We start from the raw sequence: 11,766 nt of genomic DNA, 5'->3' as shown, positions 1-11,766 counted from the left end.
CCATGTGCTCTGAAAGGAGGAATTTGATGGAGACATCATTTTCTGCTGTGCATTTCAAGGACTATCTTTTTGTGATGACTGGTGTGTGTCTCTACAACTGTACTCATCTGCTGCAGGAGGAAGCTTCTCTGATGATTGTATAAAGTACTGATCTATGAGCAATATCACTAGGAGTAATTTTATTGATATTTTTCATTACACCATTATTGCTTAGTTTTATCTTTGGTCCCTGGTTCTTGGACATTCAAACAGTGTTGAGAATGGATTCCTTCTCATGGAGTGGGCCTTAAGTTGAACCAACCATTGGTTGGTTACTCCCACAAGTTCTATCCCGCCTAGCATATTTGTAGGCAGGACAGATTTTTGGTCAAAGGTTTAGTGGCTGGGTTGGTATTTAGGTTTCCCATTTGGCAGCCTACAGAATAACTTCCCATATCAAAGACACTAGAATGTCGGGGTGAAGGTTCTACGTGAGTGCCAGCTTGTCTTCTCCATCTTCAATGAGTTGTGTGTTGTCCTCCGCAATGGGGCTTGGCTGTCAACTTGTAGAGAGCAACCTATTTTCTTGGCAAAGGTGTGAGTTGTTTGGGGATTGCCATAGGAACCTTTTGGCCAACCCAACCTGGTACTGGACACTTTGTTTGGTGACGAGAGAAGACCAGTTGGAGTTGTGTCTCCCTCATTATTTGGAGACTTCATTTGGACCTCCTTCATATATTATAGGAAGTTTTCACTGCACTAGGTGTTCATTCCATCCCTCAAATGCCGCCTCGAGTCTAGCATACTCTCCCCTCATTCCCTCCCTCCATCCCATTTTCCTCCCTCTTCCTGCTTGACCCTCCCATACCCATCTCAATCTACCTATCCTCCCCAGAAGATCCAGGAGCCCCCCTCAGTCCTTTCCCCTATGCCTAACTTCATTGTGTCTATAGATTATAGCTTGGTTATAATTAATTTAATCGCTAATATCTAGATATGAGCAGATAATTACCATTGGTCTTTCTGTTACCTCATACAGTGTTTTTTTTTTCTAGTTCTATCCATTTTCCTGAAATTTTCATGATGTCATTTTTTTAAAAGCTGAATAATACTGTATTGTGTAAATGTACAGTTTTTTCATCCATTCTTCTGTTGAGGGACATCAAGAATATTTTCAATTTCTAGCCATTATGAATAGAGCAGCAATGAACATGGTTGAACAAGTGTCCCTGTCACAGAATGAAGCATCTTTCAGGTATATGTCCAAGAGGGTTACAGTTGGTTTCTGAGGACTCAACTAGGCAGGACTTTACAGCCTATCCACATGACACTTATAGAAGTCTGGGCCAAGCCCAGGGCACTATTTACCTGTAGTAATAAAAGAGGAGTCAGAAAGTACTAAGATGAGCTCACACAGAGAGAACACTTTGACTGGGAGGCTTTAAATAATACTCAATTTTATTGACAACTCAGAGCCAGTGTGAGTTAAAACAGAGGGTGATGTAGTCTGGATTTTGTATTAAACAGGCCAACCTAGGTTACATGGGGTTGATGGAATTTTATTCACAAGCCATTTTAAGGGGAAGCTCAATAATGACCTGAGAATGTGAAACAAACAAAAATACCCCTCCTACCCCAAACTAAACTAGAGGTTATTTAATGAAAATGAACTCTCCATCTAGAAATGGAGACACAGGAAGTCCAGGTGGCCAATATTAACTGAAAGATTTAGGAAATTTCATCCCCCCTGGGGGGCCAGCTGTCTGTCTTTCACACACTCACAGACATACAGACACACAGACACACACAGACACACACACACACACAGAGACTTATAATGTTTTACATTAATGGTTTTGTGTTGAACCACGTTCACAGATGCTTTAGGTCACATGTGACCTATAGCTTGTATTTCCCCAACAAAGAGGGTATTCAGTAGGTATGTTATACAGCTTTCTGTCACTATCAAAATACATCTGAGGTCACTTATCTTGACTTATGCATTTGAATATTCCAGTCTGATCAACTGATTCCACTGCTTTAGCTCTGTGGCAAGGCATCATGCTGGAAGCAAAAGGGCACAAATGAATCTACTCATTGCCTCAGCCAAGCATTAAAGAAAGCAAGAAGGGGCAGACCACCACAAGCCTCTTCTAATGCATATTGTTGTGACCTAGGACCCCAATTCTTTGTGATTCTATGGGTACAGTGAGCTGTGAGATGAATTCCCATAGGGGATGACAGGCGGGACATTTAAATTTGAAATCATACTCTATAAGAACACTCAGGGCAAACTGGAGCTTCTCAGACAGATAAAGCTAAAATGAGAGAGTACTGGAAACAAAGAAGGGAGTTTTTACATGCTACGCCTATATTATAATACAAAATGAATTCAGTCAACAGGTTTGTAAAATTTTAAAAATTTAAATTTATTGGGGTGTATTAGTAGCACAGTTACACAGAGTTCAGGGATTCACCAATGGTGGTCACCAATATGTGCTTCTTTGTGGCTTTCAAACCCTATTTTTCATCACTCAAATGTATCCAGAGTATACTTGAATTTCATACACAGCTTGACAAGGTGGGTCTGACAGGTCTTCCATTAGTCAATGAATGGAAATGGATCTTTCCTGAAAGGCACAGAAAATAATCTAGACTAACACTGAAGGAATTTGGGTAACTCTGAATTTCTTTACATTACAAAGAAGAGAACAAATGTGCCCAAAAGTAAACAGGCGTGGATGTAGTTTACGGTTCTCCATACACTTACATATGCACAAACGTCAGCAGGGAGACTCTAAGGAACCAGCAACTTCTAACTCAAGTGAGCAACTACGCACCAGCAAAGCTTATGGAAAGACTCAATGGTGTAGATGAGTTAAAAAGGGGAAGGAGCTGGGGAATGCTATTCAGCTTGCTGAAACAAGGGCACGCACACACCGTAAATGATTCTTTAAAAATGGCACTAACAAAGTTCAGTATGTAGCTGTTACGTAACACCTATTTAAGCCCACATACACTCACTGATCTTGCTAAATACTATTATTTAATTTCTAACAATAATTGTCCACTTAATGTCAAAAATCATACTGTAGCTTTAAAAGAGTAGAAATCCGAGCAAGTGGAAGGAATTCGAATACCTAATGCAAAAGAAGTCATTTTTGACATAAAGTAATGAACCTCAAACTAGTTCCCTATGAATCAAAAGCCTGTATAATATCAGCAATATCATGTTTTCTGGTCTTCTCCTAGACAAGGAAGTATCATGTGTGCTCAAATACAAGGGCTTTGTCAAAAAAAAAAAATACACAAATCAATGTCTCAAAATTCACATAATACTAAAAATCTTTTACTCACAAAAATGCTCTCATCACTCACCTAAACGTCATTATAAATAAAACAGTGGTTATTGTGTATAAAATGAATTTGGCATCACTCCAAGGCAATGCAGAAATACCATCCAGATACTAAGATCCAGTTCAAAGCAGTGAATTTAAGACAGAAGGGTTTTTAAGTCTGAGATCCTGTGTCCTCAAAGATCTGGAATTTTAGTTTTTTAAAACAAATGTAAAGTAGAATCGGCACGTCATGCACTCTGTAAATAAATCCTAATGCTCTCAATGCTTAAATGACTGATCCAAAGGAGGTGCAGCAACCTCTGAAAGATCATCCCCATGAAACACAGAAACTTTAGAGGACAAATCATGGTACTAAAATAGTCTGTGCAACGTTTATACAAATAACATTTTATGAGTATAAGTAAACATAGAATCAGGGTAAGGGGGTTGACATTTCCTAATGTTAATTATGGTGCCTAAAATTTAGGGGTACGAACATAAATAAAGCTGATCAAAACTGCCAAACACAGAACCAATCTGTCATTCCGTACAAGGTACTTAACAGTTATGTTTTCCCAAAGCCATCGCACTAGGACCATAAGTTGCCACTCTTACAACATAAACATAACGTGGGAAATCAGAAGTTATAAATACATCTTACATTTGCATATTTACACTTACACAGAAATCATCAGTACACTAGAGCCCCAGCTTCAACATCAACCCTCCCTCTCACACTCCAGGACCATCTTTCGCCTTCTCGAAAGGTCCTTCTATTACGTTCATATAAAGACACGATACAGAACAACTTTGGTCAGAACTCTGGTTAGGTCCAGGATGCATTTGCTGTACACTACATTCTCTGTTGCTGGGAGACTCTAGTCTAGAGAGATCCATATATAAGTACTCGTCTGGTTTGAAAATGCATTTTTACTACCCCACTGCAGAGCTTAGAAGAGACCACAGTCTTTTAGGTTATTCTTTATGATGACGTCCGTTACAGCATCGAACACAAACTGCACATTCTTCGTATCCGTGGCGCAAGTGAAGTGGGTGTAAATTTCCTTTGTGTCCTTCCTTTTATTGAGGTCTTCAAACTGACACTGGATATACGCAGCCGCCTCTTCATATGTGTTTGAGCCTGAGATGGGACAAAGAAGTTTGCAAGAACTTAAACTTGTCTAGGATTAAGTAAATGACACTTTAAAATGCAGGCCAGTTTTCTGCATATAAAATACAAGGGACTCCGAAACCATCCTCTCCCTTCTGGAACAAAAGGATCTCTTTCTTTCCAAGTGAAAACACAACATATAAACTAATCTTTACCAGTCATCTTTGAACTTAAAGACCGTGGTATATCAGTCTATGTTTGCTCCATTTCTGTTTAAATCTTGAAGAGTCAGACATCCTTATTTACCACCCTCTCCCTTCCACATCGCTAAGCTGGAGAATTCGAGCCACCTAACCCTAAGGTCACTGGTAATGTGCTAACCCAGAGGGCAAATCAAAAATGCCAGCCAAATGCTGCCCTCTCCTCCTTCCTATTTACTAACTAATTATCCTTTTATAGACATTTTTGTTCATGTCTGGAATATAGTTAAGGGCTATGAAGTCACCGGAAAAGAAAAATGGGGGGGGGAATGGGGGGAGGGTCCTCCTGCTTTTAGTTGGGGGGGGGGGCTAGAGGCTGGCTCTGAATAACAGCAATTCAGGAATGGGTTGCCAGATAAGTACAGACACATTCTGTCTGACCCAGAGACCAGTGCTTAGGTGCAGGCCTGAGAACTGTGCTATGGTCAAAGGGTCACAAAGAATCCTAGCCGAGCATGGTCTTCAACATTGGGAATTACCTTGAAAGTTCACGTGCCATCACCGACATGTGAAATCTGGGAGAATCAAATCATTAGTTGCTGTTCAGAAATAAGAACTGAATTCTCTGCTGGCCCCGAGGAGCCAAACATAAACACATACATACCATATGTGACCCAGTGTTGCTTGCCAAACAATCAAAAGGAAATGAGCTGCTCTAATGATCATTTTTCAGGGAGAAAGGGAGGGGCTGAAATAGCTGAGCCTGCAAGGGGGTGGAAGGGCTTCTGGGGTGCTGGAAAGTTCAGTTTCTGGACCGAGGCTGTACAGACCCACTTTGCGCTGTTTGTGTGTTCATTTTCCCTCCCATTTCTTTTTGTAAACTTTTTTCGAGATTATAACAGAATCACTTCATTTTTCATTTCCTTCCCTGCCTCTGAGCACCTACCATATATCCTTCCTTGTTCACTTCAAACTCACAGCCTTTTTCATTGACAACTGTTCCATGTATGCATCTGTACATAAATAATACAACCTGCTCAGTCTGTTTGAGCCTGCTGATCTGCGTATCGTCAGGGCTGATCATGGTATCAGATAGCCAATTGGTGCTCTCGTCCCTGAGAAGTTTCTGCACTCACATCCCTGATTTGCCTGTAGTTCTTTGTGTAGGGTTGAGGCCCCTTGGGCTTCCCCCCATCCACTCTGGCACATCTACTGGTGTCTTTCTTCAGCTCATGCCTAAGCAGCCATGTTGGTGAGACTCTGTATGTAGCTTCTGACATCATTAGGAGACACAGTCTCACACTGAACTCTAATCTTCCGGTTCGCACAGTCGTTCTGCTTCCTCTTCCACATGATTCCCTGAGCTTTAGATGCAGGGGCTAATTGGTAGATGTATGGATCAGAGCTAGACCCCACAACTCTGCATTTGATAGTGGTTTTTCTAAACATGCCTCATACTAGAGCTAACTGTGTATCTGTGCACTTGATATTGTTAGAAAATATGACAAGGCATATAACAGAACAAAATCTATTAAGTCCCTCCTTTGTAATAACACAAATTACTCATGTGCCTTTCAGGATTCTCTGTACTCTCTGCTTCTGCTCTGAAGTGCTCTGTTCCACCAGGGGTTCTCAGAGTTTACCATGACAACTCGTCACACAAAGTGCCACTGTCTTCTGCAGTACTGCTTCTCTGCTGTCCACTACCATCCCTTTCCACATCCAATCACAGTGGTGCTCTAGGAACATGCACTAACTAACCAAATTCAGACAGGCTCTGTAATACTTAAAACCCTCCAATAGACACAAATAGATACAAACACTGCTTCAGTTTCATTACGTGTTTTGTTGCGTGTTTTGCCGTCGCTCCATTCGTTTTCAGCGTCACGCATCCTGAAACAGGATGCAATGACTCCGTCCTCCCAACCGCATCCACTGTTATCACACCGAGCATAAAAATGCCACGAGGTGCATGGTAAATGCCACACGATGAGGCCCAGAGAGAAGCTGCGTTTAGTGTACCAGGACAGCATGAATTAACAGAACCATAATCCCTGAGTAATTGTTGTATGTAATATTAACTTTTCAAACTCAAATCCTTTGGTGCTCTAAAATTTGCATGTAATGAACCGTGTCTTGTTGGGTTAAGAAAGCAATTAGAATATAACTCCTAAATTAATTACAAAGGTGCTTGGGTGAAGTAATTTAAACTGGGTACACAGCTCATACGCAATGCACAGTCTGGGTAACTAAATTATTGTACCCCAGGGGCTACCAAAAACATGGGGAAACTCCTGGACATGTGTGTGTGTGTGTGTGTGTGTGTGTGTGTGTGTGTGTGTGTGTGTGTGGTGTGTGTGTGTGTGTGCGTGTATGTGTGGTGTGTGTGTGTGTGTGTGTGTCATATGTGTGTGTTTCAGTGTGTGCACACACATGCTGGGGAAATAGGTATTGTCTCCCATGTGAACTTTCCTGAAGGGATATCTGATTGGGTGAAGGCAATTTCAAAACTGGCAAGTTTACGAGGCAGTCGAAGGAGAAGGAGAGATTAGCTTTGCTTATGCATCGGTGCTAAAAACCATGCTCCAGAAGCAGCTGAAAATAGAAGCCAGGAGCTGCAGAAGGATCCCAGGGACTGACACCACAACATCGCAGAAAATATGACCATGAGAGGACTAGAGATGAACCCTGGTGAAATGGCAACTCCCAATAAAGGACAAAGAGGTGATCTGCCAGTCAGTGGACAGAGGCGGGATACACCAAAGCAGGTAGGGGCTACACAGGGTTCATCCATAAACTAACAGCTCATGGTGATGCAAGAAGCAAGTGAACTGATTCTCAGAGCAAGTAGTGCCGTGCCGCTTTGCAATTATAATCTTAGCACTTGGGATAGCAAACAATTATGTAACTGTCTTGTGTTTACCACAGAACAAGCTCTTTCTGCTTTGACCGAGACCCTAATTAAACACAGCTCACCTGGTGCATGTCTGTGTGCAGATATGTGGTGCACTGGGGTCTCAAGATGGACTCTGTCTGCACTAAGCTCTTGTTCTCAGCCAAACCAACACTAACAGGCTGTTCAGCCTCAGCTGGGAAAGAGCACTCACTCAGTGCCCACCAACAACCAGTTCAGAGCAGCACTGACTCAACTTCAACTTCCATTTTGAGAAGCTCTGGAGAATTTTTTGCTTTTCCAAACAGACTGAGGTAAAGGTTAAGGATATTTAGATTTAGAGTTCATAAGTGGAAGTCTTATATTTTAAAGAGACTGTGTGTGTGTGTGTGTGTGTGTGTGTGTGTGTGTGTGTGTGTTTGTGTGTGTGTGTGTGTGTGTAAACCAATTTACATTGCTCGTATATGAGTATGGGAAGGGTGTGAGTGGGTAGAAAGCTCTGGTCCTGGTGTTCACTTTTTGTTCTGGAAACAAGTTCTCATACACCATGATCTGTCTTTAGACTCACTACACAGACCAGGATGGCCTTGAAGTGCTGATTTTCCTACTCATCCACCAAGTCTGGGGCCCACAGGTGTCAACACCAGACTCGCTTTCAGGATCAGCTTGGAATCTGCGCCAAGGAACTAAACCACATTAAGACCAAGGTTTTAACCCCGTTCCTAATTTTATAGACCAGGCACTGGAACATAAAGCATCTGCTTTGTTTGAGATCACAGACCCAACTGTGTAAAAGCTAGGCCTTTACTCGCGGTGATACAGGGTCTATGAGAGTCTCATTATCAAGGCCTGCATTTCCTATCACGTTCCCCTCATGGCGTGGAGGAAGTGGCTGCCTCAGTGGCTCCTCTGACTTGTCTTCCTGCAGTAATATTCATGCTCCCTCTCAGAAGCAGGGTGGCTGCTATTGAGTAGCATGCATGTGTCTGAGAGAAGATGGTGAACAGACTCGGATCTTATCTATCTTGTTCATCCAGTCTGTGATCTGGTTGTTGCGTGCACAAGTCAGTTTTTAAATTCATAGGGACATGGAGACGTCTCTGGAAATCAACTACAAGCCTTTCCACGAAGCAAACAAGGGATTTTCAGAGGACTCATCCACACCTTAAGGAATTATTTGCGCTCAAATGCAGTTTGAAATATATCCCAGCCTGCGGTGAAGGAATTAGTTTGCTAATACATTCAAGCCGACACCTGAAAATCTTGCCTTAGGGGGTGATTCACTTAGAAACACACGATGTGCTAGGTTACTCTGAGAGAGTCAAATACCTGCATATTCTGGATAGCATATCGTGAGGGGACTCTTTTTGATCTTCTCTTCGAAGAGGTCCTTCTTGTTCAGGAAAAGGATGATGGATGTGTCCGTAAACCACTTGTTGTTACATATGCTATCGAACAGCTTCATGCTTTCGTGCATCCGGTTCTGTAAGAGAAAATAAAATCACTTTCTCCAACAGTGAAGTTTCTGAGGATCAGTTTTAAAAAGCACAGACGTGGCAACTGCCAGATCCTTTTAGCTGAGAAGCACGGAACGCTCTGAAGGACGTCCCTGCTGGTGTCTCAACTCCAATTTTGTCTCTAACCTGTTCTGTCTGAGTCACTTTGCCTTATTTCAAACTGAAGCAGAAAAAGCCTTAAAGGTTTACTCCCTGGGATGGAAGGGAGGCTGGCCATGGGTGAAAGCAATTACCTCCTGATGAAAAAGGAGCTCTTCCCTCTGCCCCCAACCCCCAAGCAACAACAATTTTCTAGACGCCAGCGGGAGACCCTGCCCAACCAGGCCTGGGTCAATGATCAACCAGACCACACTTTGACCCAGACCCTGGAATGATGCATGCCCAGTGTTTCCTGCTTTTTCTTTTGCCCTTCTCAGTATCCAACAACAGCCGAGGGTTCTGATATCCCGTTCTCCCAGTAAGGCTGTAATGAATGAATTCCTCTCTACTTCCTCTGGGCCAGCTACCTTCTAATTGGGCCTCTCAGGTGATAGGTGGCCAGGCCCAGTGGTTCAGGTTTCTGTCTTATTGGATCTCTCTTCCAGTGCTAACAATCATTCCAGAAGTATACATTTTTGTTATTTCTAGACAAGCACAATACAGATGTTAAACAGGCACTTTGTTTCAACCTTACACAACCGTCACTGGCTCAGTGCCCGCTGTGTTATGATTAATGCCTGAGAGCCTCCCGCTATAGGATGTTATAGTCAAGGGATGGCCGCACATGAACACATGGAGGAGACGTCGCTGTTGCACACATCACCTAAGCTTTGCTTAGAGTTAGGCTATTAAATGTATTAAATGGAGAAGTATTCCATTAATATTAATATTAAGTAGAGTATTAAATGGAGAAAGCTGAAATCCAAGTAGTTCAACACCATGGATATTAGAGAAGATGACGTCGGGTCTTATTTTTTTTTTACCTTTTTGGGCTCTGTGTTCAAAGAGGACACAGGTGTGTCTTCCAGTGAGGAAAAGAAAGCAATGTATACGTTATGCTCCACTTCCGCCCTGGCCAACAACTGTCTAAACTTGGTTTAGAAAAACCTAAAACCTGCCCGGAATTTCCACAAGTACATAAATGCCAGAGTTTTAAGTGTAATTAAAGAAAATATTTCCCCAGAGTAACGGTGCATTTATTGGATGTTATTTGAACGCTGTCTTTCTAGAGCTAGAGAAGAATAACACTTAACAAAGAATACAGGCTGACAGAGTAGTAGCTCGTGGGGAACTATGAGCCTTGAGCAGATACAGGAAATTGCCAGGTATCCAGATGGAGAAGCGGCACGAGTGCCTTCTAAGGATCTGTACCCTCTGTGAAGCAAGGAACAAGAACCTGGACTCTCAAACACTCCCTTCATGAGCAAGGACTGACTTCTCAAGGTTTCTCAGCTAAGGTCTTGGCAATGTCTGCAGCTCTTGACACTTCATGCCACCCCCGCAACTGCTTCTACTTGCCATTTCTTCATCCTCAGCAAGAACCAGGTCATAGTCACTCAGGGCCACACAGAAGATGATGGCAGTCACGCCTTCAAAGCAGTGAATCCACTTCTTCCGCTCTGATCTCTGGCCTCCCACGTCAAACATTCTGTAAGAGAGAAACTTATGACTTGACACCACATTAAATGTTCAAAAGTTCTGTAATGCCAACAACAACAACAATAACAACAAATGGTTACATAGCTTGGGGATTGTGGGGTGGGAAGAAGGAGAAAAGGGACATCAGTGGGAGGAAAAAATGTTACCAATTCACTTTCTCAGAAGGGAAGATGTTTATCAACCATTTTGTATTAAGCATTTAATTACAAAAATAGCTATAAAGCAAAATCCAAAATACTCTCAACACACAACACAAATGGCCCAGAGGATGCCTAGCAGCCTGAGTCCAATGCCTGGATCCCGGATCCTTTCCACACGTACTCTGTGGAATGTGTGTATGTGTGATGTTCTGCACACGCGAGAGTGCGGGCACGAGGGCGCGCGTGCGCGCGCACACGCACATACACACACACACACAGATGATAATAATAAATGAAAACTTTAAGTTTTTCAAAGCACAGACATATGAAAGCCTTTGGGACATTCAAAGCAACTACAGATGAATGGATACCACTGTTGTCAACACTGACAGTCCCACAAAGCAATGGAGGAAGCCAGAGGACAAAGGAAGGCACTCAACTTGCCAGTCTCGGGCATTAGAGACAGACAACAGGGCTTCCCTATTCCAACCAAGAAACGAGTTCTGTTAAAGCAGAAAGCAAAATGCTGGAGGGAAGGAAAGGCAATTCTAGGTAAGAAAGTGGTTCTGAAAGAAAGTTAATTTAGAAAGGGGCCAAGCGGTTTGTGTAGATTACACAGAGTAAAATGGAAAGGGGAGGGAGCTTGAAATTTAGAATAAAATTCCTCACTTTTTATATAAGGTACAATTATGGAGAATGGGAGGCTAATGTACAAGGTTCTGACACAGTCAAGCAACATAATGCCAACGACCTTTTCTTCTTGTTCCTGGCAAGAGTTTACGACGAAGTTAGCAAAAGTTTAAATTTGCATAGACTGCATTATATGGCCTAGAAATAACCACTTGTCTAATGAAACACTCTGTAAACTGGCACACTTTTAAAGGCCCCGTTTATCTCGATGGTGCACTAATTAAAACCGTTCCTATTTAATTCCCCGCAGAGCAGTAGTG

The 11,766-nt window shown here is 42.4% G+C and overlaps 1 protein-coding gene across 1 annotated transcript in view; it reads right to left on the bottom strand.

The window, feature by feature from the left end:
* Positions 1-1,411: 1,411 nt before the first annotated feature.
* The window catches only part of Gnai1 (G protein subunit alpha i1), an 84,116-nt gene continuing 73,761 nt past the window's right edge, over positions 1,412-11,766 (bottom strand). The window contains exons 6-8 of the mRNA NM_013145.2: positions 10,536-10,665; positions 8,851-9,004; positions 1,412-4,458 (exon numbers count right to left, since the gene is read on the bottom strand). Coding sequence (NP_037277.1) covers positions 4,268-4,458; positions 8,851-9,004; positions 10,536-10,665 — 475 coding nt within the window. The 3' untranslated portion in view covers positions 1,412-4,267. The remainder of the gene's footprint in view (positions 4,459-8,850; positions 9,005-10,535; positions 10,666-11,766) is intronic.

Source organism: Rattus norvegicus, chromosome 4, assembly GCF_036323735.1.
Source record: "Rattus norvegicus strain BN/NHsdMcwi chromosome 4, GRCr8, whole genome shotgun sequence".
Taxonomy (NCBI): Eukaryota; Metazoa; Chordata; class Mammalia; order Rodentia; family Muridae; genus Rattus; species Rattus norvegicus.
This window is presented reverse-complemented; position numbering and strand designations above follow the sequence as displayed.